This window comes from Primulina huaijiensis, unplaced genomic scaffold (assembly GCF_012295235.1).
Source record: "Primulina huaijiensis isolate GDHJ02 unplaced genomic scaffold, ASM1229523v2 scaffold23605, whole genome shotgun sequence".
In the NCBI taxonomy this organism is placed as follows: domain Eukaryota; kingdom Viridiplantae; phylum Streptophyta; class Magnoliopsida; order Lamiales; family Gesneriaceae; genus Primulina; species Primulina huaijiensis.
The window spans coordinates 399,127-427,052 of NW_027355821.1; the positions used below are offsets into that span (position 1 = coordinate 399,127).

Genomic DNA, 27,926 nt, shown 5'->3' on the forward strand with positions numbered 1-27,926 from the left:
AATTGAATTTTTTCAAATTTAAATTGTTTCAATGAAGTTATGAATATTTAAAAAATTATTTAAATAAACAATAAGAAAAATTATTCACGCTTTATAATAAGTGTAAATATGAAGTTTTATATATTTTCTTCTCTTTTAATATACAAGCATCGTTTTCTTTAATTTTCAAATTTATATTATATGTATTGAAAACTCCGAAAATCGGTGAATTGACTGATGAATCTTTAATATAAATAAATATAATTACTATATATAAATACATATATATATATTTATATATATTAATTTAAACGGATATTCGGGTCGGATGTGGGTCGGATTAGATCAAACCCGTCTCCACATCCGAACCCGAAAATACTCATACCCGATTACCCAATTATTTAATCGGGTCTAAAAATCACACCATATCCCCTTCTATTCGAGTTGGATATCGGATCTTCCGACGGAGGAAATTTTCACCTCTATCTGACCCCAGATCTCTTCAGAAACCGATCGCATTCTCCTCTCCCAAGACCGATAAGTTATTTACCTGTACTGTACTACTGATGCTTGTATTTTTTTGGAAGAACAAGGTACCCATTCACGAAGATGCCAAAGCCTTGTATTATGTGGATTATTTGCAGTATTTGTTTGCTTGATTCAGTTATTTGAACATGAATGGCTATCGAAAGAATAAAACTTTTTCATACATGGATTTTGAGCTTTAAATTTATAAATGAGGCATAGTTTGTACGTGATGGAACTTGCTCTCGATTATATCTGGCCAAGATCGAATGGAAATACCAGTTTATTTAAGCTTCGAATCGAGTTTAAACTTGAATTTGAACTCAGCTGGTTTGGGGGCCCTATTTCAAGTGTTGTCTTTTAAGCTACAGCTCCCTGCTTCCCATGATTTCTTTCTTTTGAGCGCCGTTTGTTTTTGTTACATATGATTTGCGAAGGCTGATTATGTGATTATCAGGTTGAGATACACCTCGTGGTAAAAAATTAGTATTTGAGCATCAAATATATGTAGGAGATGCATTTAATTGTGATAACCCAATGGTAGCAATTCGGTGCTAGCGAAATGTCGAAACTTCTGTGCTTCTGTGCATTTAATTTCAAACTTCTGTGCTTGTTCATATTCGGCTTTGTATTTTGGTTCGCCTTGCTTAGTTTCGCAATTCGAAGCTCCGATGATGATATTAGCAATTTACGCATCGTTCCAATTTCCGAACTGCTCAACCATGTATAGTGGTAGTGCTGTAGGTGGAGTTGAAGGGACAACTGAGGAGCTTGTGCATTAATTATATATATTTACAAATTTTGGTTTCTTTTTATTTAGTTGAATCTGATTGATAATATATTTTGTTTAATGGTGTGACGATGCAGAGGGTTGTTAGCGAGTAGAATGTATGATACAGCAAGAGGAATTTTTGTAATCTTATTTCACTTATCGATGAATACAGCTATGTTCCGAATGGCCCAAGGGCCTATAACACTAATAGGAGTTATATATGTTATTGATCATCGAATAAATATATTTTATTAATCATTGAATAAATATCATCACCTCTTTTGTTACATTTCTACCTATATATGGCTTTTCTCATGTCTGCAGCCAACCTCCTCTCCTGAGTTCCATGGTTATGAATGTGTACAATAGGACATGTGATTACGAGGTGGTTGTAAAATCCCTTATAGATTTGCTCAAGGAGCACAAGTTTTGGAATTCGGGTAATTGATGCAAGCTTAATCTCTTGTATAAAGTGTATGTTGTTGCATGTCTCGTATTTTAGAGTTTGGCTCTTATTTTGGTATTGTAGGAAGGGATGCATAAGGTGATGATACAAGATGCAGAGCCTGAACCTTGTGTCGTTATTATGCAATGTGGGATCAGCCAAGGCCAGAGTAATCAACCATTGTAAGAACGTATCTATCTTTTGTTTTTACTTTTTGAAATTTCAAATTCACAATATGAAAGAATCGGTTGAGAAATAAAATTTTACACTTCAGGACAGGGAAACGGCTTCCAAGCTTTCAAATAGTTGTGAGAGAACACGACTTTATCGTGAATTGGCAATTGGCATCAGCTGTAGAATCTGGTTGGGACATTAGCACTAGATGGATGAGGTGAATGTTTAGTTTGTGTTTGAATAATAGCATCCAGAAATTTCGAAAAAATAATCTTTTACATGGCCCTTTGTATGTATATTTTTCTTGTATAAGGTTATATATCTAAAAAATTCTAAAAATATACGCCACGTGATTTCGTCCTATGGTATCTTTGACTGAGCGTCGTTTTTAAGGAATGAATTTGATCTTACAACATTAGCCACAACATCAGTTATTCCAGTGGATTTGAATGCATTCATTCTCAAGTTAAGATTTAGAAAATCTGTTCTTATCGGCTCATTCATTATCACCTTAGATGGAACTTGACATATCATCTATGGCGCATATTACTGGGAATTCTAGAACAGCTGCACGCTTTAGAGACGCAACTGAGGCTAGAAAAAAGACTATAAATTCAATTTTGTGGAATGCAGAAATGGGACAATGGCTCGATTATTGGCTGAGTGATTCGATGCACATAGAATCAAAGGTACCGTCGCTTAGATTTGAATATTTCCTTGTTTTGACAAAAAAAACAATTTTCAATGAAAGAATTAATGGAGGTTTAAGGTAGTTTTATGATTCTTTATTTACTACTACCTTAAAAGACTGTTTTCAAACACACAGGAAAATTGCATCTTAATCTTGGGAAATGGGCAGGAAATTGTAAGGGAATATTTTATCCATAAGGTGCTTTTTTAAAGCATAATTTGAGTAGTCTCCGTATTTGTAGGGTTGAGTTACCTAAATTTGCCTATGATTGATATCTTATACACGAGATCGTACTATGATTCTACAATTATTTTCAAAGATGCTCTTTTTTCCATTGTACTGAATCTTTATAATATAAAATTTGAGTATCACTGGCTGATTCTGATTTTCATATTGGTAAAATCGTAGGACTACAAAATTTACCCCTGATCCATAGCTATGATAACATCCAGTTGTTGGCTAGGCATATTAACAAGTCTGGCAGGCACGTGATCTTTTATTACTCTAAGTATCATTCTTATTGCTCTGCATCCTTTTTCATATTGATTTAAGTATAATGGCAGACCTTATTTGGGTACGAGTGGAATGAGGTTATTACTTGTGGAAGAAGTTTTTTGTTTCTTCTCCTTTTGACCTTTTCTATGAATTATGTGAGTGTGTGTGGTTAACATCTCACTGTTTTGGGAAATTGGGGGAAGTAGTACGTGCTTGTAGAGATACCATCTGTGAAGGACAGAATTACTCTTGTGCGCCAGCTCTGGGATCTCACCGGAGATATCCTGGTAATGTTCTAAACCCAATTTTTAAGCATGCATATACCTCTTGGTGATTGCTAAGTTGTTTTTTGGATTATATCCCATTTATTCTTAGTATATTTATCTCTATTTTCATCCATATTTCTTGAAACTATCCTTTATATGGGTTTATTGACACAGCCAAATTTTCGAGCCATCTTGGCATCAAAATATTTAACTTATGCAGTCAATGTGAAACAAATTGAGTCACAATTGGAAAATGTTTTCAGGGTCAAGGATAGAGGTAAATTTTAGGGCATTTAAGAATTAAACTAAAGATGCAGATTCAGGTGCCTTGTATGCATCTAAATTTATCCAAGTGAATTTAAAATTTTCTGAACAATTCATGGGTTTTGACGCTCTTAAGACTCCACTATGAGTAATCTACTTTAGACCTGTATATAAGCCCTTTTTGCCATCTCTATTTCCCGTTGTAAATCACCTTAATGCATGTCAGATGGTTGAAGTTTCGTCTATTGAACTTTATTTGCTTCGTCTTTGGGCTCTGAAAACATGGCTTAGCATTCAGGAACGACTAGCATTGGCTCTGTCGAATATTTTCTAAAATAAATCAAATATCAGTCTCTGTTTTAAACCAATAATATGCCACGAACAGCTTGATCTATGCTATGTTAGTTAAGAATCAATATTTTAATTTTGTTTCATTTCCTAGTTGCTATCCAAGTAAATGTGCTCAAAAGTATATTCTTAATTTTCTCCTCCATCTTTCGATGAGTATGTCATGTTCCTCATTTTAATGTTACGTCAATTTGATAAATTAATTGGTTATCTCGAGCAGAGAACCTTGGCCACTTGATGGTGTGAAGTTTGATCCGTTAAAAGAGATGCATGTTAAAAGGATACCTGAAGATCTAGACAAGGATGTTGGTGAGTGTTCCAATTTTTATATTTGACTTCAAGTACTTGTGATCATCTAATGCTTGTTTATATACCAATTTCTATCCTCTCGAGGAATACCGAGTAAACTTTGAATTGTCGCTCCTTAGAGCCAATTTTTTACCGTAAAAGAGCAGAATGATCTGTATGAAGCAGAGGAGAAAACCGCTGCATCTGATTCAAATGTGTCAGAAATTGATTCATCTGTGGAGAATAATGATGTAGAGGAAGAATACGGTTAGGACGAAAATGGAGAAATGCCTAGTGCTGATCTTGGAAGTGGGTGGGGAAGAATCATTTATGTGCCATTTCGAAGGGGTAATTTAGTCGACTTGGACGTGTGACGTTCGACCAATGGGCAAAGGAACAGAAGGCTCCTTTGACCGTGTTATCATCACGCAGATGAAGAATCCCATTTTGCAGCATCAAGCTCGGCGATCAATCTGGGGTGACTTGTGGCCACTTTGGAGCGAAAAAGCTCAAAAGTTTTACATGTAATAATCTTCTCATTGTTAGTATTTGTACTAGGTTTTTTTAGTACTCTTGTATTAAAAATATTTACATCCGCTTCCTATCCAAGAAGAAGGTGCAAGTGGATGGATATCGTTTTCAGCATTTTCTATGTTTTTTGGTTCGTTTTATTTTTTATGATTATTTCTAATTGGCGTTGGAGTCATCAAAATTCAAACATCACAGCCAACACTTCTCCAAATACATTGAATTCAATCTTTTTTTAAAAAAAATTAAAAGTTAAAAGGAAAAAAACGCAGGACTTTGTTATCTCTTTTTTTTAAAAAAAAATTGATCTTTTAGGCATAGGACCACGTTTTTGGAAAAAAAAAATCTGAAAAATTAACGTCTTTTAAATCATCTCAACAAGAGTAAAAATCTATGAACATTATATATAAATATATTACTTTTTTTTTAAAAGAAAATAATCACAAGTATTTTCGAATTTCTCTATTCTTCTCTAGCTTAAATATTAACCTCGATCATTTAAATTTTATTTTACATGCATGTATGTGATTGTTATTATATTTATATTTTGTAGTTATAATAATTTTATAAAAAGAAAAAGAAAAGGTAAAAAAAGAATAGGATGTCCATCCGGATAGCAATCAGACAATTAATTTCCTTTCTTGGGTCCTCACCAAATGGATGACTGTAAAAATATAAAATATTAGCTTCGCAGACGGCACCACTTGGACTGACAAGCTAATCCCACTTCGCTCCTTTCTCTGCATTATCACTCAACTCGAACACATTTCGATTCAAGTTCAACGAAAAAGTCCATTAAATCAAAATCAAGTCTTGCGGTGGGTTTGATTTGTTTTTTTTATAACTCAATTGATGAAGAATTTGGGTGACGTTTAATGGTGAGTGCCTTTCCAGTTCTTGTTTTGTAAGAATTTGATGTTTGTGAATGTTCGTTCCCCTTAGTCTTGTAATTGCTGATAAATTTATCATCTTGAGCTGCGGATGCATATTTAATTTCGATTTTTCTCTATTTTCAGAGCCTGTTTTATTACTTAGACGTGCTCTATAATGACCCAGCTATGGCTTATGAACTTTATGCTTTTCTGATTCCGATTAAAGCATTAGCATATGCTTTTTGTCGCTGAAAAATTGGTTGATAATGAATACGAGGGACCGTACCATAGGCATGATTCATGATTTACTTCTAAAATATGTATGCATGTCTTGCTCCACCGAGCGAAATTTTCATTTCAATTAAAAAATTTATCCTTAGTGGTATTAGCAACTTTCCTGGTCTTTTCGTTTCCGCTGTTTAACAGTCCATTATATATTTCATTATGTGTTTGAATTTATTTTGTTGTTGACAAGGGCAATGGTGCTTTGCTGATATTGGTTTGAATCTTCAACAGAAATTTTTGTTGTGGGGAGATATATTGTAAAAGAACTGTGCTGGTAAATGTTAATATAATGCAGTTCATGTGCATGTGTTCTTATTTGAGAATAAGCGTCTCTATGTTCTGAACGTCTTCTGCGTGCTTGAGCTTGACTTTTACATAAGGTGCTATTTGCATCCCGTTCGACTTTGCAGCAGTAATTGATGTATATTTATCTTGAAGGGTATAGTGAATGCCTATTGATCTATGCTTTGACCGGCTCATTCAAAGTAAAAAATAGCATGCTTAAAGTTTTACGAAGCATGGTGTTGGGTGAGTAGAAGTATGATGTATAGAAAAGCAGAGGTCAACTTGCTTAAATTTGATGACCAGCGTACGAGTGATGTTGCTATACGGTTGAGAAATAAGGTTGGAAGACAGAACTCTACTATTCACATTCACTTATTCTTAAAAGCAAGAGCAAGTACTTTGCAGATAGACTTTCGAACCAAAGTTCTCATGCTTCTGTTGAGATAGAGTGCTCGAAATTTGATTATGATCGCTATGTCAAAATTTTAAAGCTACTTTATCTTCCTTCAGACTCGGTTTTGGACGCATGTGATTCTGTTCAATCTGCTCTTGGCCTCTTCAAGTGGCTGAAACTTTACAGTGTGAAGCGGTAGTCAACAGTTGCATTCAGTACCTGGAGGCTGTACCTTGGGAAGATATTGAGGAAGGTAAGATTGTTAAAGTAGTTTCACGATTAGGTCCAATGGCCATGCCTATACTAGCAAGAATCCAACCTGTAAATATAAATGCCTCGAAAGGTGTTCTAATCTCTGCGATTCGCCTTGCTACCTCTAATGACCATCCTTTCCCTCCTTTTGGAGACGAGCTTAGAATTTCAGCCCAAGAACAAGTCGATTTCATGCTCCGAGATGATGAAGATATGCCGTTGGTCACAGCTGATAATGAGGTAAAAATGGAGGCAAGAATTGGCCTGTCAAATACATTTTCTTTGTTTGAAAGAGAACTAATCTCAGTTATGAAATTCGACGTTGCGTGCACGGTAGCTGAGAGTAAAATTATGCAGAATTTATCTGATCTTGAATGGATGTGCAATATTCTACCTAAAATGGGGCTTATGGATGAATTTGTTTTCAAATGGATTGATTTATCTGATAATGTATTGTCGGTTGTCGAAGACATGAAACTCGAAAATATCATGTGGCGTTTAAAAGTTAAGATAATTGAAGTGACGTCAAAAGTACTTGATGCGGTAGGCTATGGGAATGTGATTCTTCCAGCGCCACGACGAGTGAAGCTGCTCAAATCATGGCTGCCGTTCATTAGAAAACTGAAGCCTATTCTTGATTCAATGATTGCAAAGGATATGGAATTCTCTTACAAAATGGATGAAGATACGTGCCAAAGCATTGAAGGGGCAATAGTTTCCTTAGTTTTGGCGCTACCATCTGATGATCAAGCCGACATTCTTGCAGATTGGATGAGTACAGAGCATGTAACATATCCTGATCTGAGCGAAGCTTTTGAAATATGGTCTTTTAGAACGAAATCTGCCAAGAGAAGATTAGTTTCAGGTTTGGACAGCGTTGATGATACTGCTGTCATACTCTGATTTTCTCGTGATTTTTGTTTAGTTTTAACTTTTATGAATCTCTTAGCGTGGGGGTGTTTAATTAATTAACCTTCATTTTACCTTGGTTTTATACATAATCTGCCTTTTTTTTTTTTTAATCTATATAGTAGACATTTTTATCCATGTCAAACCCATTCTTCTGCAGCCTGTACTCAAACGAAAAGATCACCTCCTTCGCTATGGTGACAAAAACAGAGGCACCGAAAACATAGTAGATCCCCAGCGTGCCAGTGTTTAGTAAATACAGCAAATATTGTACCAGGATAAGAGTTTGCTTGAGGTTTTTGAGATTGAATTTTCAAAAACAAGAAAATCTGTAGAAATGAACATGATGGATAGAATGGAAAACATGCCAAAGAATGAGAGGGGAAGGAGTTACTCAGCTGTTGAGTCAGTGGTGATTAGTGAAGGGTGGTGCAACACCTGAGTGCTCAGCCATCGAGCAGGCCATGGATGGTGGTGCAATGCGGTACCGGGCTTTTGGGTGTGTGGGTTTGCAACCATGGATTCATGGACCGAGATTTCAGAGAAAAATAGCAATGTTGGATGAAGCTTTGGGAGGCAAATGAGTAAGGTTAATTTTGTTGAAAATAAAATTTTAAATATAAAGTCAAAAAAATAAAAAGAAAAATATCTCATATTCACATGCAGGCACACAAAACCATGCTCATGCAGAATAGACCATGCATGATATCGGAAACGTCAAGTCTGGTGAGTGTAGAGTCCATTGACAATGGAGAGCTCATCAATATCTATTTGGGAAATAAATATGATAGAAGAAGTTTAAAAGCAAAGGATTAATATTTTTCAGGAGGTTTTACATCAGATTTGATGCAATTATCCCTGAAAAATCGACTTTTTCATTTTGTAGATTGTTTACAAGGATTATTCTTTAGATAGATTCCAGAATTATCCCCATAAAATTTCCTTTCACTTCCGACCGAAACGGAAGTTCATGCACATTCAATTTTTTAAAAAAATATCAATATATACGTACCTTTTGAATTCAGTTAACTTGTCTAGTTTCAATGGATGAAAGATTAATTGAGAAAGCCGAAGCGAGAGACTTCGGGGATGGCATTGACTTATTTCTCAGCTGTTATGATGGAGCATGTGTAGTTGTGAGGTGACAAAATTATAGTCTGCTGCCAATGGTGATCATCTTTTTATCAAGTTCGATTTGTATAAAGCGTGTATTCAATTTACTTTGCGTCTGGAGACAGTACGGTTAGTGGGTTTTAATTTGTTCATCCAAATCTTTCTTTTACTTTCATATTTCTCAAGTAAAATCTTTATTCAGACACTAGAAACTTGATTTATCTCTACAAAGAAAATTTCTCCACCTAACACAAAAACTCTTGTCAAATTATATAATGGGTTAATTTTGTGAACGGATCTCCAATTTTGATTCAATATATAAAAATATTTTTTTTATTTAATTAACAAATTATTTATAGATTGTAAATATCTCTACAAAGAAGGCAGACTCATGACGGGCCCAGGTATTTCCCTATAAATATCAGGTTTGAGTGTTTAATTCATGCATTCACTATACTGTTTTCAGCAGCATGCTTAGCTGCTCTCCCATATATCCTCAGTCTCGGACTTGAGCGTCGGAGGGGCTACGCCAGGACACCCTCCTGGCCTCTTTCTAACGGTCTTATTCGTGATTTCAGGCTCAGGGTAATTTCGAAACTTGCGTCTAGACTAGTGATACTTGCTAGAATCGGACCCTAAATTTCCTGTGAGTATCATATGTTAAATTTATAGACTCAAAAAAAATATCATGGTACAGCAAATTTTCCATTAAAAATATATATAAGCTTACGTTGTTATCATCAATCTTTTTTTAAAAAAAATTAGGTCCCACACTAGATATTGGGAAACGAGATTGGTAGAGATATGCGAAGTGCTATACGGGGATATAAATAGTGGATTTCATTACGAGGGAGGCAAAAACTAATGATGGGAGGATTTTTTTTTTTTTTTAAAATTATGCATTTCATATTAATATATTGTACAACGTGATTTAAAAATAAAAGAATTGAATTCTCAAAAAAAAAGTTACATCTATGTTGAAAGCTTGTAACAGCAAGTAGATGAGATGCACGGTTGGCGAATTCGGGATTGTGCGAAACGGAAGTCGAAGGTGTTGAAACACAAGAACAATGGATTACCTGAGCTAATGGTTCATCAATGGCGAAATGTGATGGTGCATGAATTGCTTGAACCACCACAAAGACATCTGATTCTACTTGTTTTGCCTCTTTTCGCCATTTTGAACTGAGTCACACAATATTTGATTGTGTATTTTTATATATATATTTCAGATTATTGAACTTTTGTATATCAATTCCCAAGTGTATTTTTTCTTGTTTATTTCTTGGAATTATGTGGGTTGTTGTATTCGGTGATGTTTGAGATTTATTAGTGAATTCCTTGTAGTTGAAATAAGAAATAACACAGGACTATGCCGTCTTCCAAGCTTAAATTTTAGTGTCACATTGACACAACAAGAAGTTATTATGAAGTAATCAAGTATTATATAACATGAAAGATATATATAAAGTTTTAACATATATGTGAGCATCGCTGAGATGACGTCATGTACATCTAATAGACAAATCTCACATAGATAGTACTCACATAGATGATCACATTAGATGTTCACCATATCAAAACACTAGATGTATATTTGTATAGGCTAATTTGCATCATGTTAAGTTGAAAAACATTTTAAAAATATGTTTTATAAGTATAGTTTTAAAAACAATCGAGATTTGTATTTTGAAATTTTTATAAATAAAAATAATGATGGAAAAAATTATTTTTTAACTTGTAAAAACAATTTTTTATAATAGTTATCCAAACGCATATTTCTTCATAAAATAATTTTTTAAAATTTTTTGTAAGTACTTGTTAAAAAAAACTTTGTTTTAAAATATTTTTAGAGATGCACTAACAAAAATTGTTCATGGTTTTTTGGATTGTAATGATATGCATAGATTTCAATTGTCTGTGTATTATTTTGAAATGTTTATTCATTTTTCAAAGAACAGAATAAAAAACAGGGGAATAAAATAATTTATAAGAACTATGAGTTATTTTTCATTCGAAATTGTATTTTTTTAATAAAATAAAGGAAATCATATTATTATATAAAATAATTATTATCGGGGTGGGGGGAGGCAGTGACAGGGAGTGCATCAGAAAATGATCCCCTTAAACCTCACAAAGACTACAGTGTATATGAGCCCCACCACGGGAGTGCCCAATCTCGTGCTTCGCCCCTCACCGAATATTCTCTTCCCAATGTCTCCAATTATTATATGCGTAAATATGTTCTGATACGTTCTTACGAATTTTTATCTGTGAGATAGATCAATTTTATCGATATTCACAATAAAAAATAATACTTTTAGCATAAAAAATAATATTTTTTCATGAATGATCCAAATAAAATATTCGACTCACATGGGAGATCTACTATGTTTTCGGTGCCTTTGTTTTTTATTGTTTATTTGAAATACATTTATTTTTAATTTACATATATGAAAAATATTAATTGTGACCAGTTTCAAATACAACCCCTAACAACTCATTCTCTTGTGTTGTATATCTATTCTCAACATCATTGGCATTATAATGTTATTTCAAATTGAGTAGATCATGCTCTCACTTACATTTATTCGTGAGATGAGTCAATTATGCATATTTATAATAAAAGTAATATTTTTGATAAAAAAAATAAAATTTTTCATTATTAAACCGAGTAGAATATCTCGAAATAAATACTTGAAGAACCTTTGTGATTACCCTTGTAAGAATAAATGTTCAAATTTCTATTTTTTTTTATAAGAAATAAATTAATAAATACACCTTTGGAGTACTTTCCTGGGGATATAGTGGAATTATCGATGTAATGCTAAATTATTTGGATTCAATCTGCGTCGTTAATTGCAAGCGGAATCGTTTTAAATAATGACAATTCATGATAATTAAATTCGGAGATATCCTCATAATATACAATTATTATTTTTAAATGCACCTAATCATTCGGGAACAAATTAAAATTTTATTAAATCAATTTCAAAATAAACAATATGCAACATATACATACGTATCTAATTATTAAAATGTATTGTTGTTCGAAAAATGGGTTTGATGTCCATTGACTTAAAGAATATTGATACGATAATCCAATTATATATATAAATACTAATATCACTTAAACAATACAATTTTTTTTTGTAATTCATGGGTTTTATAAACAAAAGAGATGAACCATATGATTATCATTAGGTGACGAATTAGATCATAAACAAGATTTGAATATTATAAATTCAATTTTTTTAATCATTAGAAAAAATCATTGTTATTAATACTAGTAATGATATTATTATCGGAGACCTCAGAACGAGTTCGGAGATAAAAATAACATTCTCATACACATCTCAGATTTATTTGGAGGATTTGAAAAATCCCCAAACCCATCTCATTTTAGGTTTTTCCCAAAGGGAAAATTACCACCCGTATGTAATCCAATGGGTGTGACCTATCTGATAATGAAATCGGAAGGAATATGATAATAAGGACACAACTATGCGCACATAGGTCCCTCCAACCCTTGGTATGCTATAAATCTGTATCATAATGTAATTTTTTTTTAAAGAACCATAAACTCGAAAATACTGACTGCATTTCATTTTTTCGTTCTTCATACAATAAAGTTTGAAAAGCATTTTACAAGTTCAAACAATTTTGTAATTTGTAATGCTTTTATTACTAAAAAAAGTCGTTGTATCTTGAATTATTTTTTTTTTTATGTAATATCAATATTTTGGGTGAAACCAAAAATCATAACCTTAGCCTCAATTTTACCATTGTTTCAATTATGTGTCAAAGATTGTTGCGACATTAATTGTGACAACTTTTTGTGGATTTTATTTTGTACCTTAACAACTGTGATATATAATTTTGTAAGAATCATAATTCAGCAAACATTCTGACATCACCAACCTCGAAAACGGCCAACACCCTTCTCTATTCTTGTTTCGAGAAATTCCATAAAAACAATAGTTGTCATAATTAAGTTTTTTGTTTTGGGTGAAAATCTTCCACAAAGATATTCCAGACAAATAGAGAGAACCCATTAATGAAAGGAAATGCATGAACACAATACAGGTACAACAGGTACCACGTATTTATTTTATTTTATTAAAATTAATAATTATAATGTATACTAAAGAAATAGTAATAAACATTAATTAAAATCATTCTTATGTAGTGAACCATAAATCTGCATAATTTTTTTATTATATATTTACAATACTGAGTGTATTTTACATTTTTATGTAGCGAGTATTTTATATATTTATATTTTAATTTATGTTAGTATATAATTTATCTTTTTATTTATTAAACCTCTTATTGGTCATTTAGTTTTAGATGAATTTAAAATAAAATAATATTTACAAATATACTTTTCAATAATAAAATAAAACTTTTTTTAGTCAGAGCTGTTGTATGACAGACGAAATATTTTTCAAAGACACACAAAATAAAATAAAAATCTCCGTAACGAAATACAAATATATTCAACCCTTTTATATACTATAATTAATTGATTTGAACAATAATAAAAACGTTCTTTCAAATTAATATAATTATTTAGGATAAAAAAATTAATATAATGATTTTGATTTTAAATACTAGTAAAATATGATATAGTTAATATACTTTGATTTTCATAAATTATATCTATAGAGAGCGAAAGCAAACTTCTTTTGCCCCCACACCCAATATACACATACATATTGTATGCATTATCTATACAATTTTTTTTATAAGTTTCCCATCTACCTATACATCTATACATTTAACTTTACCTTTTATCTTTCTTGTCTTCTTTCGCTTATGTCTTTTCCCATCTCTACTCTTCGTCTTTGCGTTTCTTTCTCCTTTTTAATCCATTTGGGTTCAGAATTCAGACAAACACCCAACAATCATCTCTTTAGTTAGTATTTTTTTGTATTACACTGCTGTTTCTGTTTTCTGTTAGCTACTTCAAACACTCTCTCTATAAACCCTTCGTTCTTTTCCCAAAACAAACACTGGGTGGTTTCACTTTCACTATAATTTTCTTTCTTGCAACGCCCTCTTCCGTTACTGAACTTCCTTACTTCAGTGGAAAAAAGACTTGATTTTTTTCATATACTGAACTTCCTTACTTCTGTGGAAAAAAGACTTGATTTTTTTTAAGTGTTTTTTTCTTTTATTGGATTTAAATAAATATAGAAGAAACTAGAAAAAGAAGAGTTTATTTTGTGGCTGAAAGTTGGATGATAGTGATTTCTTGGTTAGCTAGCTTCTGGAAAGACACTGCTGCCTCTGCATTCTTGGATTGCTTCTGCAAAATGGTTACAGTAGAAAAGATTGATTCAAATGCAAAAGAGACACTAAGGAATCTTTGTTGCAGTAATGGATGGAGTTATGCCCTATTCTGGGGGTTTGATCACACAAATTCTTTGTAAGATTGTTAAATATTCTGCATGTTTCTATTATATGTCCTAAATTTTTATTTTTTATTACATTTTTTCATAGTTCATGTGTCGTTGATCTTGATTCGAAGCTTAGGAGTATGTAGAAATTTTACCATAAACCATTCATTTATCAGTTTTCTTTTTAGATTTTCTAACTGATATATTATATTATATGGTATATTATGGCTACCATTTTTTCCTTCGTATTTTTCATTTAAGTACATCTTCTTCTGCATGCTTTTTTTTTTTTAATTCCCTCTAAAGAAAATCAGTAAAAAGTACTATCTTTTTCGAATTTCTGGTTTTTTTTTTCTTTCATAAGTCATAACATCACCAAAATTACGAAGTGAACTTATTTTGTTAAATGGACTTTTCTAGGATCAATGATTACATGTCGTCTTTAGGATGACAATATGTAATATTATGTATTAAAGTTCTCATTGAATATGATTATTTTATTGCATAAATAAATGCTTTGCCTTTACTCTACTTTGGAGATCTGATATCAATAATTATTTACATTATATTATTTTTATTTGCATTTATACTGTTTCCTTTTTAATTATTTTCTCCATCTTGTATAGATTAGTTTAATCTACTTAAATTTTTTTTTAATGTGTAGCCTGTTTTGGGTCATTGCAGGTTGTTGACATTAAAAGATGCATATTATGAGGAACAAATGGGAGCTATGATTGATAATATGCTGCTACAAGTGCATGTTCTTGGAGGAGGGTGAGCTTTATTAATATTTATATATAATTTATAATCTTACCAATATTGAATTTTACCTTATAAGTTTTCATTTTATTTTCTTGAAAATTGAAATTATTTTTAATGAACACCATACTAAAATTCAAGATTTTTTTTTAACAGGGTCATTGGTCAAGCAGCATTTACTAAAAATGATAGATGGATGTTTTCTGGATATCACAATGAGAGACAAAGTTCTTTAGGATCATTCCAAAGTCTTGAGGTTTTTCAGGCATAAATCAAGCTGGCCTTCCATACATGTTCCCTTAAAATTTTTTAAATTGCATTTTATTTCAGCTGTATAATTCTGAAGGAAAATGATTCCATGTCGTTTTACAGGATGATTCTGAATTGTATTGCCAATTCTCTATGGGGATAGAGGTGCTAACTATTTCTTTTAGTTGAGAAAATTATGTCTTTTTCAGTTGTTTCTATCTTGATGTATAAGCTAATCTTGGTGATCACAAAAATTTATTTGCAGACTATAGCTCTAATTTCAGTAGAACCATGGGGTGTTGTGCAATTTGGTTCCACTCGCAAGGTTAGTATTCATCTCAATGATACAATGTAATGCACGAAAACACATTTTTCGAGTTATTGAGATTTATGTATTCAGATTTGATTTGCAATTTTAAGAATGTTAAAAGGATATATGTCGGGTAACATATCCAACCTCTGAATCAACATTTTTTACAGTAGCATGTGGTTTATAGATGCATCCTATTATCCATGATTACCGTCACGGTGTAGCTACATGCACTACGACAATCACAACCCCATCACCTTGATCATATGCATTTTCGAAAAGTGTCTTAGCTCCCATCTATCCTCTTCATGAGAAACAAGCACACTTACTTAATTGAAGCACCAAAATGCTTTATGCAATGCCTGCTTTGTGGGCGGCTAGAAGCTTTACAGCATTAGATTGAGGATTCTAGATTCACGACTTTGGTCTGATGAAGAATCACAGATGGAATCAATCCAATACTTCTTAACACCTTTATGAAGGTTCACCAAGCATTTATTTCGAGAAACACGATCAGACATTGCAATATATACATCAATCTTTCCTCTTAACTCTACTTTCTTTCACCTCTTTACTCTTTCTCCCGAACATCTTTGTTGTATTTGTAATATAAATGAAGGTTCCTTCTCAAATCTCATTTACTTTTTATCTCCCCATGGAAAGGTTAAACACTCTTATCATGATATAATATAGTGATTCTAGCTAGATCGTGCTTAAATAATAAGCTAAGGGAGTGCTTCTACCTTATTATGAAGATCACCATATATGGTGTTTACTTAATTATATTACTATCCTTCTATTGACAGTCCAAATTTTGCTGCAGATTCTTGAGACAAAAGATTTTGTAGAACAAGTGAAAGGACTTTTTAGAGTAATGGCTGAAGGTAAAAAATTCCAGTCAGCAGAAAATGAGCCCGCGTCTTCCAAAACTCAATTCCGTGAGTCAACCACACAGTTTATGTCGTCGCTATCACATGGCATTTCACATTCCATGAATCAAAATATTCTAAGTGATGCATTCTCTGAAGATTTTATGGACTTGAATAGTTCGATGGTTGTCTCATCTCATCTAGATAATTTCTTCTTAGAGTCGGGGAACATTTTTAATTTCCCAGCCGCCAAAGAGCTTAGCAGTAATAGTGAAATTTCAGCTGTAACTTCATCTTGGCCTCATTTGACATCCAAATTGAGTGAAAATGCCGCTTTCTCAAGTTTAAATGCCAATGTCAACTCGGCTTCCACTTCATCACTAGAGCAAGATTTCTCCGTTACACACTCTCGATATTCTGCTTTGTTGCTTGATTCATCTAATTGTGGGACTCAAAGGCCATCTGGCCTATTGACACTGGAAGAGTTATTTCAGGAGAATGATTTTGAAGAGGCCGTGTCAAAATCTTTCCCAGGAGATGATCTTTCTAAGTGGTTTTCTCCCTTGAGAGGCAAAAACAACACCTCATTCCCAGCTATACTAAGAAGTAGTGATCCAAGGGGATGTAATTCTCCGATCAATATCCCCGAAAAAGTTGTTAGCCATTGTCTAAGTTCTATTACAGATACATTCGGAACGGATCATGTAAAAGAAACACAACAGGATTGGAGTGAAACTTTGATGCCCGTTGTGGATTGTGACGACTTGAATTTTGGTGCAGATGACACCAACTGCATTTCTCAGAAATGCGTACAGTCCGATGTCGGGACGATCTCTAATAGCTTGTTCTCAAAATTAGGCCTTGACCGCATTTTAGATGGTTCTGCTAGTAATTCTTGTACATTTTCACAATCAAAATTTGATATTCAGTCATCCTCTTCTGCTAAAAGAAGAAAACTAGAGAGCTATTTGTCGGGCCATGACCAAGTTAATTATCAAGACTCTCCTATCTTCGATGAAAAATGGAAATCGCTTAATAATGAGGCCTCTTTGAAAGAATCAGGTTTGTGTATTGGTAACAGATGTAGCTCGAGTGCTCAAAACTCTAGTATGTCAAGGGGCCCAGATGAGCTGAAAAAATCTGGGAAGAAAAAGGCTAAAACTGGGACCAAACCGAGGCCAAAAGATCGTCAAATGATCCAAGACCGTCTTGTGGAGTTAAGGGGACTCATTCCTAATGGTGAAAAGGTATATGGAGTTAATTATTGGATTGGCAAATCTAATTAAAGTATGGATTTACTAGTTTTTTGACTAGATGCTGATTGATGAAACAGATGAGCATTGATCGTCTATTGGAACGAACCATAAGACATTTAAACTTCATGTCTGGTCTCATAAAGCATGCTGAAACTCTGAAACAAATTGACAAGCCAAAGGTGAAAATGTCTTTTCTTATTGTCTATATGACATTCTTTTGTTTTTTAACACGGGCTTGGACATTGGTATCGGTTCTTAGATCGATCAGCTAGCATAATTTTTAATGATGTTTGCTGATTAACAGAGTGGGGTTGTCTCAAAAGACAATTTCAATAATTGTGGCGAAGGTGGAATTACGTGGGCATGTGAAGTAGGCGAGCAAATGATGGTTTGTCCTCTGAAAGTTGAGGACCTTAGCACTCCTGGTCAAATGCTTATAGAGGTAAGATAGAACTATGACACACAAAAGGACATCGAAGAATCTCTCTCATCTTATTTTGTTGCCTGCTCAAGGCAAAGTTCTGAGTTAGGCATCTGATTATTTTAGCTTCTAGCATATGTGTCCTCCATATTTAACCACTTTCAATTCATCATATTTAACTTTTCGCTGCAGATCCAATGCAAAGAACAAGGTTTCTTTTTGGAGATTGCAGATTTAATCCGAGGTTTTGGCTTGGTTATCCTTAAGGGAGTGCTGAAAGCTCTTGAATCTAATATTTGGGCTCACTTCATAGTAGAGGCTGAGGTAAAAACTAAAAACTGAACTACTAAATGCAATAAAAAAATTCAAGGCCTCAACATTCCTTTCTTCCTTATTATTTTTGTACATTCATGTAAACTTGACTGCTTCAGGAAAACCGGCATGTCACACGCCATGAAGTATTCTCCTCCCTCATTCAGCTTCTGCAGATGACTTCCCAAAGTACAGCAAATGCAACAAATGATCCACTCGGTAGTGTCATCAGTTCAGGCATATCCTTGTTCAACCATCACAAACCGACCATTTCATTTCCTGTCAATTTAATCAGTTGATACTCTTTGGTTGAGTGAAAATGTACCTGTAATATTATTGATTCTGAAGGACTTGGCCTGCTGCAACGGACGGATCGCCAGCGGGAAATGGATGAGGGGGAGATCTGTGTATCACAATTCATTGGTCTTTCATCCCCGTTTGTTGTCCATGTACGATCATGAATCTAAACTAGCAAAAGTGTGACAGGTAAATATCAATTTTTTTTAGGAGGATTAGTGTGTGCTTTTATAGTGTGTGAGGAAACATTTGTGACAGGGAAAGAATGATTGTATTTTTCTGACTGATGTTCTATGTTTCATTCATGAATGCTAACAAATCAAGTATTTATTAGGCTAATTTCTGATTAATCTCACAATTATTTAGCTGTCTTTTGTTATTTATGTCATAATAATAATATCATGGTACAACGATAATTAAAGGAAACTTCAAATATTTATTTTGTTGCTAAAATACTATAATATGACAATCGAAGTTGGCTGATTAGTTCTTATCTATTTTTCAATTTTTATTATAAAAGATTGAACAAAAGGGATAATTTGTGTATAATTAAATAAACTGCACATGTAATTTTATTTGTACTTTTTTAAATTAAATAATAAAAAAAAAGGACAAAAGAGAGGAATAAAATTAAAAGACTCACTTTCCCAACTCTGCATCTGAAGGCTCAAAATTATTTTGTTACGAGAGATTTACCCCAACTATAACCCGATATTTTTTGTGTCGATTTAGATCGAGTTGATGGGTCGGATTTATTTTTGAGACGGACAAACTTATTTGATATAATGTCTAAAATAACACCGTTTATATAAGCAAGTCTATAAATAAATATATATAAATTCGAGAAAATACCCTGAAAAGATATTCGAGTCGATCATGGTACTAACTAGACTTGTAACGAAACATAAAATTCTAGAAGTTCCGAGTTTCCTCAAACAAAACAATTACGAGATTCAAACGTTATCGGAGCGGGACAAGGTTAATCTGTAAACAAGGTAAGGTGCTTGCCAGTTGCCACTGTTTCAGCCTCTTCTCCGCCTTGGGTCGCCGATTCTGCCCTAGCAAAATAATTTCAGATGACGGACAATATCGTCACCTCAACAATCCCTCAATCAACGCAACTCACCGCTAACTCCCGCATAATCTGTCGCGTGTAAGTTCACTTTCAGTTCCTAATCTTGTTTTTGACATTTAGCTTCGTTGATTACTTTAAGGCTCGAAATTCAATTTTTTTTTGTGCATACGTATCTTTTTATTATTACATTTGCTTGAGTTTGTTTCGGGATCGAGCTTTATCGTGTATTTTTTTGGTGTGGTTTACTTAACTACTATGTGGGCGGATGTGTACGGCGACGGGCAGACATAGTCACGCAGGGGTGATTGAGAAACCTCTGTGCAGATATTCAGCTTATTCTATTACAGTAGATGGAATGAGGATGGATGGGTGGAGTGTTCTAGATATGAAATTAAATTGGAGGGGATTGTTTGGGATATTAAATCGGAATCCCTGGAAGAGTTCCAGTTTTAATGCAACCACTTCAAGTAATCTCGTCTTGCATTTTGTTTTTGGTATATTTCATATTCTTAGTGGATCCAAGGATTTCACGTTCAGAAAATGAAGGATTTGAGATTATGAATCTTGTCTTCTGAAGATGGTTGTGACCATAGCTTTTATTCTGATAACAAGCATGCAGTTGATATTTCAAATGTTTCAAGTTACCTACTCCCTACAAGGAACCTATAAAAAATTATTTAATTGTGGTATCCATATTGTGTATATTTCCGGATCAACTTTCTGAATGTGAGCACTTTGTTGCAGGTGTGAAAAACAATTTACACAATATACATGCCCTCGGTGCAATATTCGGTATTGCTCTCTGCAATGTTACAAGGTATTTAAATATTTTGCTAGGATTTAACTATAAAACAGTGAAGTAATTAATGTATTTGGATTCCGTGCCAGATTTGAAAATTTGTCAGATCATACATGTAATCCAGTCTTTAATTTGGCAGAATTATACAAGTTTCAACGTGTTAAAATTTTCATAGATGTGAAAATTGATAGTATTGATGTGCTCTTTGTTTCTTCCCTTCCTTTATGAGATAATATTTCCATATGGTATTCGTGGCAGTCCCATAATCTTCGTTGTACCGAATCTTTTATGAAAGAAAATGTTGTTCAAGAACTGCAACAACTGCAACCTGATGAAACAAGCAAAAAGAAAATGTTGGACATACTTAAACGGTTCCACGAGGAAGCGGAAACAAGTGGCACGGATAGCGATGGTATGTTGATCCTCCCTTTAGTTTTTCTTGCTGTCATTTGCACTGTGAAGCTGCCTTCTTGAAGTGCATCATTCATTTTGATCGGAGGAGACTATCCGAAAATTCTATTCTATTCCAAAATGTTAGATATTGTAACTCAGCCAATTTCCATTATTATTTCTTAACTACAGAGTTGGGTTCATTTTTATCGGAGGAGACTATCCAAAAGATTCTTTCTGGTATGTTGTCTATATTGCACATGGTTTCTTTTCAATGGCACCAAAATGTACCCTGATTCTCTTTATCTTTTACTATCTGGCAACTTTTTTCTTGCTTTCTTGACAGGAGATCAATTAGGATACGATGATTTATCTACTGAAGAAAAGAAACATTTCCATCGAGCAATTGCCTCGGGAGAGCTTAGCAAGATGATTGAACCATGGAATCCTTGGTGGTTAAGGTTTTCTGCCAAATATATATCACTTAGCTTGGATGGGACCCAATTAGTCAGACCTGTTGTGAAACAAGATTTGGTGGCATCTTCTGAAGATGCTGCCAATGGTGATCAGTGGCACGACATTCCTTCTGGGCCTGAAACTCCCATTCCACCTCTGAACCAACTCACTACTACTGAGCCATCTCCACTTTTAACAGTGCATGCTGTTGACATTATATACAGTTATTGTTTCACCCTTCGTCTTTACAATGGGGATTGGAAATCCGATGCCTTTGAATCAGCGACAACTCTACTGACTGTATCTTCTGTTTTGGGTCAACTTGCACGCCCAGAGACTGTGTTTGAAGCTTTGTTGCATTGCTTGGAGCGAACATGCTCTACTGCTTACAAGCACATGGGTGGTTTGCTGTTTGGATTGATGCTCTTGGATGATGTAACTAGCCTACTTTATCTTGGAGGTGCAGCTTTAGTCTGCTTGTTGTGTGACTTGCAGAAGATGATTCAAGCTGCCGAGAGACAGCTCAAGTCGGAGAAAATGAACAAGTCGAAAAGGGCCGAACTGAAGACCAAGTTTAAGCCTGTGGAACGGAAAGTTTACTTCATGTTGAGTTGGGTTCACGAGCAACCAGCTGAGGCGTGGTCCATCTTGGCCAGTGTTGTGAATGCTGAGAAGTCTTCTGTTATGGAACATGTGGATAGTGAAATATGCTCTGCAAAAATGAAGGGTGAAGTGGGACGAAACAGGACAACATTGATCCAGGAGGTTCAGAGCTGCCATGACTGAATTCTATTGTGTGTTCTGTGGCTAGCTTTGCTATTCATGAATGGAAATCCTCTGGGTATTTTCTCGTTGACGGGCCTTTCACATTCAGATTTGGTGGTGCATCGAACAAGATCGGCTCGAGATTTTTTTTCTATATATTTTTATTTGGTTGTTGCAGTATAAATTCATATACAACTCATCAAAGACGACGACATTTTTGATTTGCTGATGACTGTGAGCAGGAATCAGTTTGCAAAAATTACTATAACGTAAAAAAATATAGAAAAAAACACTGTAATATCATAATGTACACAAATAATTAGCAGTAGGGATGAAAGTTGAGCCAACCTTTTCGATAAAAGAAAGCAAACATATTACTAAATGTTTGATTACGTTTGCACCAGATTACATAATGCGAGTTCTATGCAGTGTTGTTAATAATATCATATCATTTTGAAAAGTGCACTACTCTGTTCTTCATATAAAAACAGTAATATATTGTACAATTTTATAAACTAGGACCTTTTTAATTCGATAAAATAAATTGTCGAAACTAATCAATTAATTATACAAGTTTAATTTTTGAAGAATCTTATTTTATCAAATTGAGCATACGACGAAATCATTTAATAATCGATTATGATCATTATTATTATCACAAAAACTTATGTAAAACGGTCTTATGAGTCAATTTAGTGATTCAAATCTATTATTTGGGTCATTAATGAAAATTTTTTATTTGTTTATGTCAAATAAATATAAGTAGGTATTATTATTATTATTATAATTTGCCTCTAGCACAAAACCTTATTTATATATAAAGATATATGGACGTGTTTGTAACATTTTTCTCAGTTATTTGGTTAGAAGACTATACAATTAGTCTACTATTTTATTAAAACAAAATAACACTCATATTATTACAAAGCAATATACGTTTCTCGTGAATGAACTTACTAATTTTGTACAATTCTTGGTGAATATTTTTTAAATTAGTTGATCTATTGGCTACACTATTTGTAACAAAAAATTTATTTAATAACTTATATTTGTAATTTTGATAATCTATGTTATATTTCAATTTTGATTTGTTTTTTTTTTTTATAATTTTAATTTATTTTGGACGTGATATATATGTAAAGTTTATGATTACTGTAAGTATCATATCAAATTTCCAATAAAATTTAATTATCAAAATCACAGAGCAACCCGTGTAGAAGCAAAAATGCAGTTTGAACACTACATAAAATGAGAGAATTATATATATAGTCGGCTCTTCTCTTTATCTGACCAAATAACTAAAATGATGTATTCATATTTGGCGATGAACACAAAACCCCGTTTCGATAATAATTTCAGCCAATTCAACTACTTCAACGAGCCCTAATTTCACCATTCGTCCCAAATCGGTTTGACTCAGACGTGATAATATCCGAGAGATGGGGGATGTCTCTGATAAACTGGCGTATTTTCAGGCAATCACCGGCATCGATGATACCGATTTGTGCACTGAAATCCTAACGGCTCATGGCTGGGACCTTGAATTAGCCATCTCCTCCATCACCGCCACAGAAGACCACCGGCCCTTCGCCCCTGACGCCACCGACACTGCTGTCTCCCCTACCACAACAGCAGATCGAGAGTCCCAAGATATAGGCTTAGTACTTCCACCCAGCGGCAATAACAATCAGCCCCCTGGACTCGCTTGGAAATTGATCACGCTCCCTTTTTCCATCGTTTCCAGTAGCCTAGGGTTGATATCCGGCGCAATTGGCTTCGGTATCTGGGCAGCAGGTGGTGTTTTGTCATACTCACTCGGCATGATCGGCCTCTACGTCCCCGCGCGGTTAGGATCCACTCCTCCGGTTTCGGTGTCTCAGTCTGCAGCGGAGGCCGTGGATTTTGTATCGAGATTTGAAAGGAATTATGGGAGTGCGCGTCCCAATTTCTTGGCCGACAGTTTCATGGACGCATTGCAAAGGTCTAGGCAGGAATATAAGCTATTATTTGTATACTTGCACTCGCCAGATCACCAAGACACCCCAGTTTTCTGTGAGAATACTTTGTGTAATGATGTATTTGTGGCGTTTGTGAACGAGAATTTTGTGGCGTGGGGTGGAAGTGTTAAGGCTAGCGAAGGGTTCAAGATGAGCAATAGTCTGAAGGCATCCAGGTTTCCCTTTTGCGCTGTGGTTATGGCTGCAACAAATCAGAGGATTGCATTGCTGCAGCAGGTATAAATGTGGCCTGTATAAGAAGAAAAATATGTATCAATGTTCTAGGATATAGGAGGACAGCCCAAATTTAGTTATGTGTTAATTTAACAACCTTGAGTTTTGAGTGAAAATTTTATTGTTGCTATGTCTTTAGGCTTTTGTTTAGAGATACTGACGTTGAATGCAGGAGATGTTACTGGGTTATTGATTTTTTTGCAAAAACGATGTTTCTAATTTTATGCTCGATGAATCTTCACTGATTTTCTAAATCTTGATAACTTTTGGTTGTGGACTTGGTGTAACATCAAAACTCAGCCCCTTATTTGTCCCCCATGTTTGTGATTTAAATGGTATTCAGTTGGTAATATCTTTATCATTGCATAACTGGTCAAAAGTTTGTTTCCCCTCTCTCCAGAGGGAGGCGTTTCTTAGTCTTGTGGTCTTATGTTGGCATTCCCTTTTTGAATTGTTTCAAATGGATTTAGAGGTGGAAATATCTGGATCATTGTCAAATGCATTTCATGAAGACTAGCTTTGAAATTTTGATTTTACATATCTAGCACTCTTTTCTGCTGGTGCTATAGGTCAACTATTATTTGGAATTTCTGCTTCAGCAATATTCGCACTTATATACTTTTTTCCGTTGTAGATACGCCCCTTTTTCCTGTAACTTTTTAATTTATTTGAAGGAAGAAATTCCATGTTTCCTTATGTGTTATTAATCATATTTGATAAATAAACTCTCTCGAGTATAGGGCATAATTTAAGGAATAAATATGAAATGGTCCATATTGGTGATATATTGATTTATTTTGCATTTAACTTTCTTCTCATATCTTGATTTCTTTTGGCTAATGTTCTTGTCCATCATGATGTTTGACTGAGAACATGAGACTTGTGATCACTGTTACATATCCTTGTTCTAACGTTGTTCTTGTGGTTTCATTCTGTTTTGCTAATTTCTTAATCTGTAAAGACAAGAAAGAGTTTTATCAAGTTGTTATTTTACTTTTATCTATAGTATATCCTTTGGTTGACCTCTTGTTGCAGTCACTGCTGGATTTTATTATACCTTATTGCCAGCTTTAGAAAACTGAGCTCTAAGGAAAATATTTAGTCAAGCTGTTCCTGAAGAAATTTTATTCTATTCTCTATGATATAGTTCGTTGTCCCACGAGCCTTTCTTTATCTATTAAATGGTTTTATAATCTGTTGTAGTTCATGCATTTTTTGTTGCCTTTTCAATTGTCAATATCCAGGTAATCAGTGTCCCACGAACCTTTCTTTATCGATTAAATGGTTTTAATCTGTTGCGGTGCATGCGTTTGTTGTTACCTTTTCAATTGTCAATATCCTTGTAAGGTTCTTTCCTTCGTGAAGTTTGAATGGAATAACTAAAATGGAAAGGGGAGGAATATTAAGATTTTAAATGAGTCCTACATATAAAAGTTTTTCTTATTTTTTTATGAGAATTTCCATTGCGCAGCCCAATATGCTATTTTCTGAGATGCTTGTTTTTCTCACTGGGCTCCGTCTGAAAATTTGGGTTTTATGTTGTGTTCTCATTAAGTTCTTTTTTCATTAATTGCTTAGATCGAGGGGCCTAAATCTCCTGAAGAAATGGTGACAATGTTGCAGAGAGTGCTTGAAGAAAGTGCTTCTGTTCTTGTTTCAGCCAGGCTCGAAGCCGAAGAAAGAAGAAACAATATGCGTCTAAGAGAGGAACAGGATGCTGCTTATCGAGCAGCACTTGAGACTGATCAAGTATGTCGTACTGTAATTTGGTCATTCTTAATTTAGGTCAACTTTGCTGAAGCCATCAGTAATGTTCCTTTGTTGTCCCTTAAAATGTTGTCCTGTAGAATACATCTCTTTAACTTTCTTTGATGTTCTTTGTTAGGCTAGGGAGCGCCAGAGGAAAGAGGAGCAAGAAAGACTGGAACGTGAAGCTGCTGAAGCTGAGAGGAAAAGGAAGGAGGAAGAGGTAGCCCGTGAAAAAAGATTGCAGGAAGCTGCTGCGAAAGAAGCTGCACTAGCTAAGATGCGGGAGGATAAATGTTTATCACTAGGCGCAGAACCAGAGAAAGGGCCTGATGTTACTCAAGTAAGCCCATGTTCTAGAGTGTTTCTTTTAATTAGTTGTACTGGAGTACTGAGATGCGTATGCTTAAGTTAATCCCAAATTTTAATTATGGTCTGTTAAAGTTTATTTTAAAGGCTACAGCAAGTTATTTTATCACATTACCAGCCCATTTAATCCCAATATTACCGTGATTGGACAAAATCTCGGCTGTATTTTGAGTCTTTGACTAATAAAAAGGTAATCGATGTTTCTTCAAACCATTTCAAATCTTCCCAACAAAATCTGTGTTTATTGTTTAGTAGGAGACTTGGTGTCCCACGAGGAGTCTAAAAGTGCTTGGTTGCTAAGCATAGTTGAAGAAAGGAGATTGTAAGAAATTCACGAGTATTTAATTGTTTTGTCCCACCAAAGGTAATGAAAACCGAAAAACAAATCAAATAAATAGGCAGGAATCCCTTCTCCATTTCCGTAATCAGTGATCATCTTCATTCTTGCGTGCTCACACTAGTGACTTTTACTATGAGTAGCATGCTAGCTGTGGCTTTGGTCCCTGTCATTTTCAAAAAAAGTGAAAGCTTATCTGTTAGCGTTGATACATTTCCAGAGAACGGTGTCGGTTGACATTTGGTGATAACGGGAGGGTGAGAAGATAATTAATGTTGTGTCACAGAGAGACGGGAAGGGATTGCAAAACTTAGATCAATGGTCCTAGAACCCAACAGGGTTTAGGTGTTCTCTGCTACGGCCTATGTATTTGACACCTATTGTCTCTTTTCAGGTTTTGGTTCGTTTTCCTTCTGGAGAGCGAAAAGATAGGAGGTTTCATTGTACGTCAACAATACAGTCTCTGTATGACTATGTTGATTCTTTAGGCTGTTTGGAAGTTGACAGCTACAGGCTAGTCTCCAACTTTCCTCGTATACAATACGGGCCGGAGAAACTTGCTTTATCACTTAAAGAAGCAGGATTACATCCTCAGGCGAGTCTTTTTGTGGAGTTGAACTAATGAAGCTAGAAAGCATGTATTGAGGCGTGATCAAGAAATCCATGCTTTTTGTGGTAGGAAATCTTGTAATATTGACATAAATTCGAAGACAGATTCAGCATGATGAAATGTGACATTATTGTTTCTAGTGCAAATGTTCGTCAATGACAATTCTTAAATTGGGATTTCGAATATCCTCATCAATTCGAGGAAAAATTTGCAATTTGATGGGTTAAATGCCTTTTGGGTATTACCCTCAAGTGCGCAAGTAGACAACAACTTTGTGTGATCGCACAAATTCAACAGTCTCGTGGAGTAAACATTGCTCAAATTAGACAATCGAATCTATTAACAGACCCTTTCTGCTGAACACTTAATGGAAGATTCATTCCTATGA

General features: G+C 34.3%; 4 protein-coding genes and 1 pseudogene across 44 annotated transcripts; all 5 read left to right on the forward strand.

Annotated features, from left to right (window-relative positions):
• Positions 1 to 457: 457 nt before the first annotated feature.
• Positions 458 to 4,933, forward strand: LOC140967117 (probable trehalase). 40 transcript variants are annotated; one of them, XR_012173505.1, is made up of 7 exons: positions 458 to 1,716; positions 1,810 to 1,903; positions 1,996 to 2,112; positions 2,411 to 2,584; positions 2,722 to 3,368; positions 4,180 to 4,268; positions 4,415 to 4,932. XR_012173505.1 is itself a non-coding variant. In XM_073427516.1 (5 exons), exons 2-5 carry the CDS (start codon positions 2,104 to 2,106, stop codon positions 3,013 to 3,015), a joined length of 267 nt encoding a protein of 88 aa, XP_073283617.1. In that variant the 5' UTR covers positions 458 to 1,903; positions 1,996 to 2,103; the 3' UTR covers positions 3,016 to 4,434. The 40 variants fall into 40 exon arrangements, 5 of the variants coding, with proteins under 5 accessions (XP_073283617.1, XP_073283615.1, XP_073283616.1 ...); XR_012173504.1 differs by having other exon boundaries at positions 4,388 to 4,434; XR_012173503.1 differs by having other exon boundaries at positions 2,722 to 4,268; positions 4,415 to 4,933.
• Positions 4,934 to 5,666: 733 nt separating this feature from the next.
• Positions 5,667 to 7,845, forward strand: LOC140967157 (BTB/POZ domain-containing protein At3g05675-like; annotated as a pseudogene).
• Positions 7,846 to 13,671: 5,826 nt separating this feature from the next.
• Positions 13,672 to 19,131, forward strand: LOC140967084 (transcription factor bHLH157-like). 2 transcript variants are annotated; one of them, XM_073427448.1, is made up of 10 exons: positions 13,672 to 14,316; positions 14,972 to 15,061; positions 15,203 to 15,311; positions 15,419 to 15,460; positions 15,561 to 15,620; positions 16,429 to 17,721; positions 17,808 to 17,909; positions 18,035 to 18,172; positions 18,344 to 18,475; positions 18,631 to 19,131. In XM_073427448.1, the coding sequence occupies exons 1-10, from the start codon at positions 14,129 to 14,131 to the stop codon at positions 18,760 to 18,762; spliced, it is 2,286 nt and encodes a 761-aa protein (XP_073283549.1). In that variant the 5' UTR covers positions 13,672 to 14,128; the 3' UTR covers positions 18,763 to 19,131. The 2 variants fall into 2 exon arrangements, with proteins under 2 accessions (XP_073283549.1, XP_073283548.1); XM_073427447.1 differs by having other exon boundaries at positions 13,673 to 14,316; positions 18,583 to 19,129.
• A 486-nt stretch (positions 19,132 to 19,617) lies between these two features.
• LOC140967078 (uncharacterized) lies at positions 19,618 to 22,483 on the forward strand. Its single transcript, XM_073427439.1, has 5 exons — positions 19,618 to 19,913; positions 20,580 to 20,652; positions 20,893 to 21,046; positions 21,217 to 21,264; positions 21,371 to 22,483. The coding sequence occupies exons 1-5, from the start codon at positions 19,837 to 19,839 to the stop codon at positions 22,264 to 22,266; spliced, it is 1,248 nt and encodes a 415-aa protein (XP_073283540.1). The 5' UTR covers positions 19,618 to 19,836; the 3' UTR covers positions 22,267 to 22,483.
• Positions 22,484 to 23,520: 1,037 nt separating this feature from the next.
• On the forward strand, positions 23,521 to 27,714 carry LOC140967132 (plant UBX domain-containing protein 10-like). The gene is made up of 4 exons (XM_073427541.1): positions 23,521 to 24,479; positions 26,055 to 26,225; positions 26,362 to 26,565; positions 27,323 to 27,714. Exons 1-4 carry the CDS (start codon positions 23,685 to 23,687, stop codon positions 27,548 to 27,550), a joined length of 1,398 nt encoding a protein of 465 aa, XP_073283642.1. The 5' UTR covers positions 23,521 to 23,684; the 3' UTR covers positions 27,551 to 27,714.
• The last annotated feature ends 212 nt before the right edge of the window (positions 27,715 to 27,926 follow it).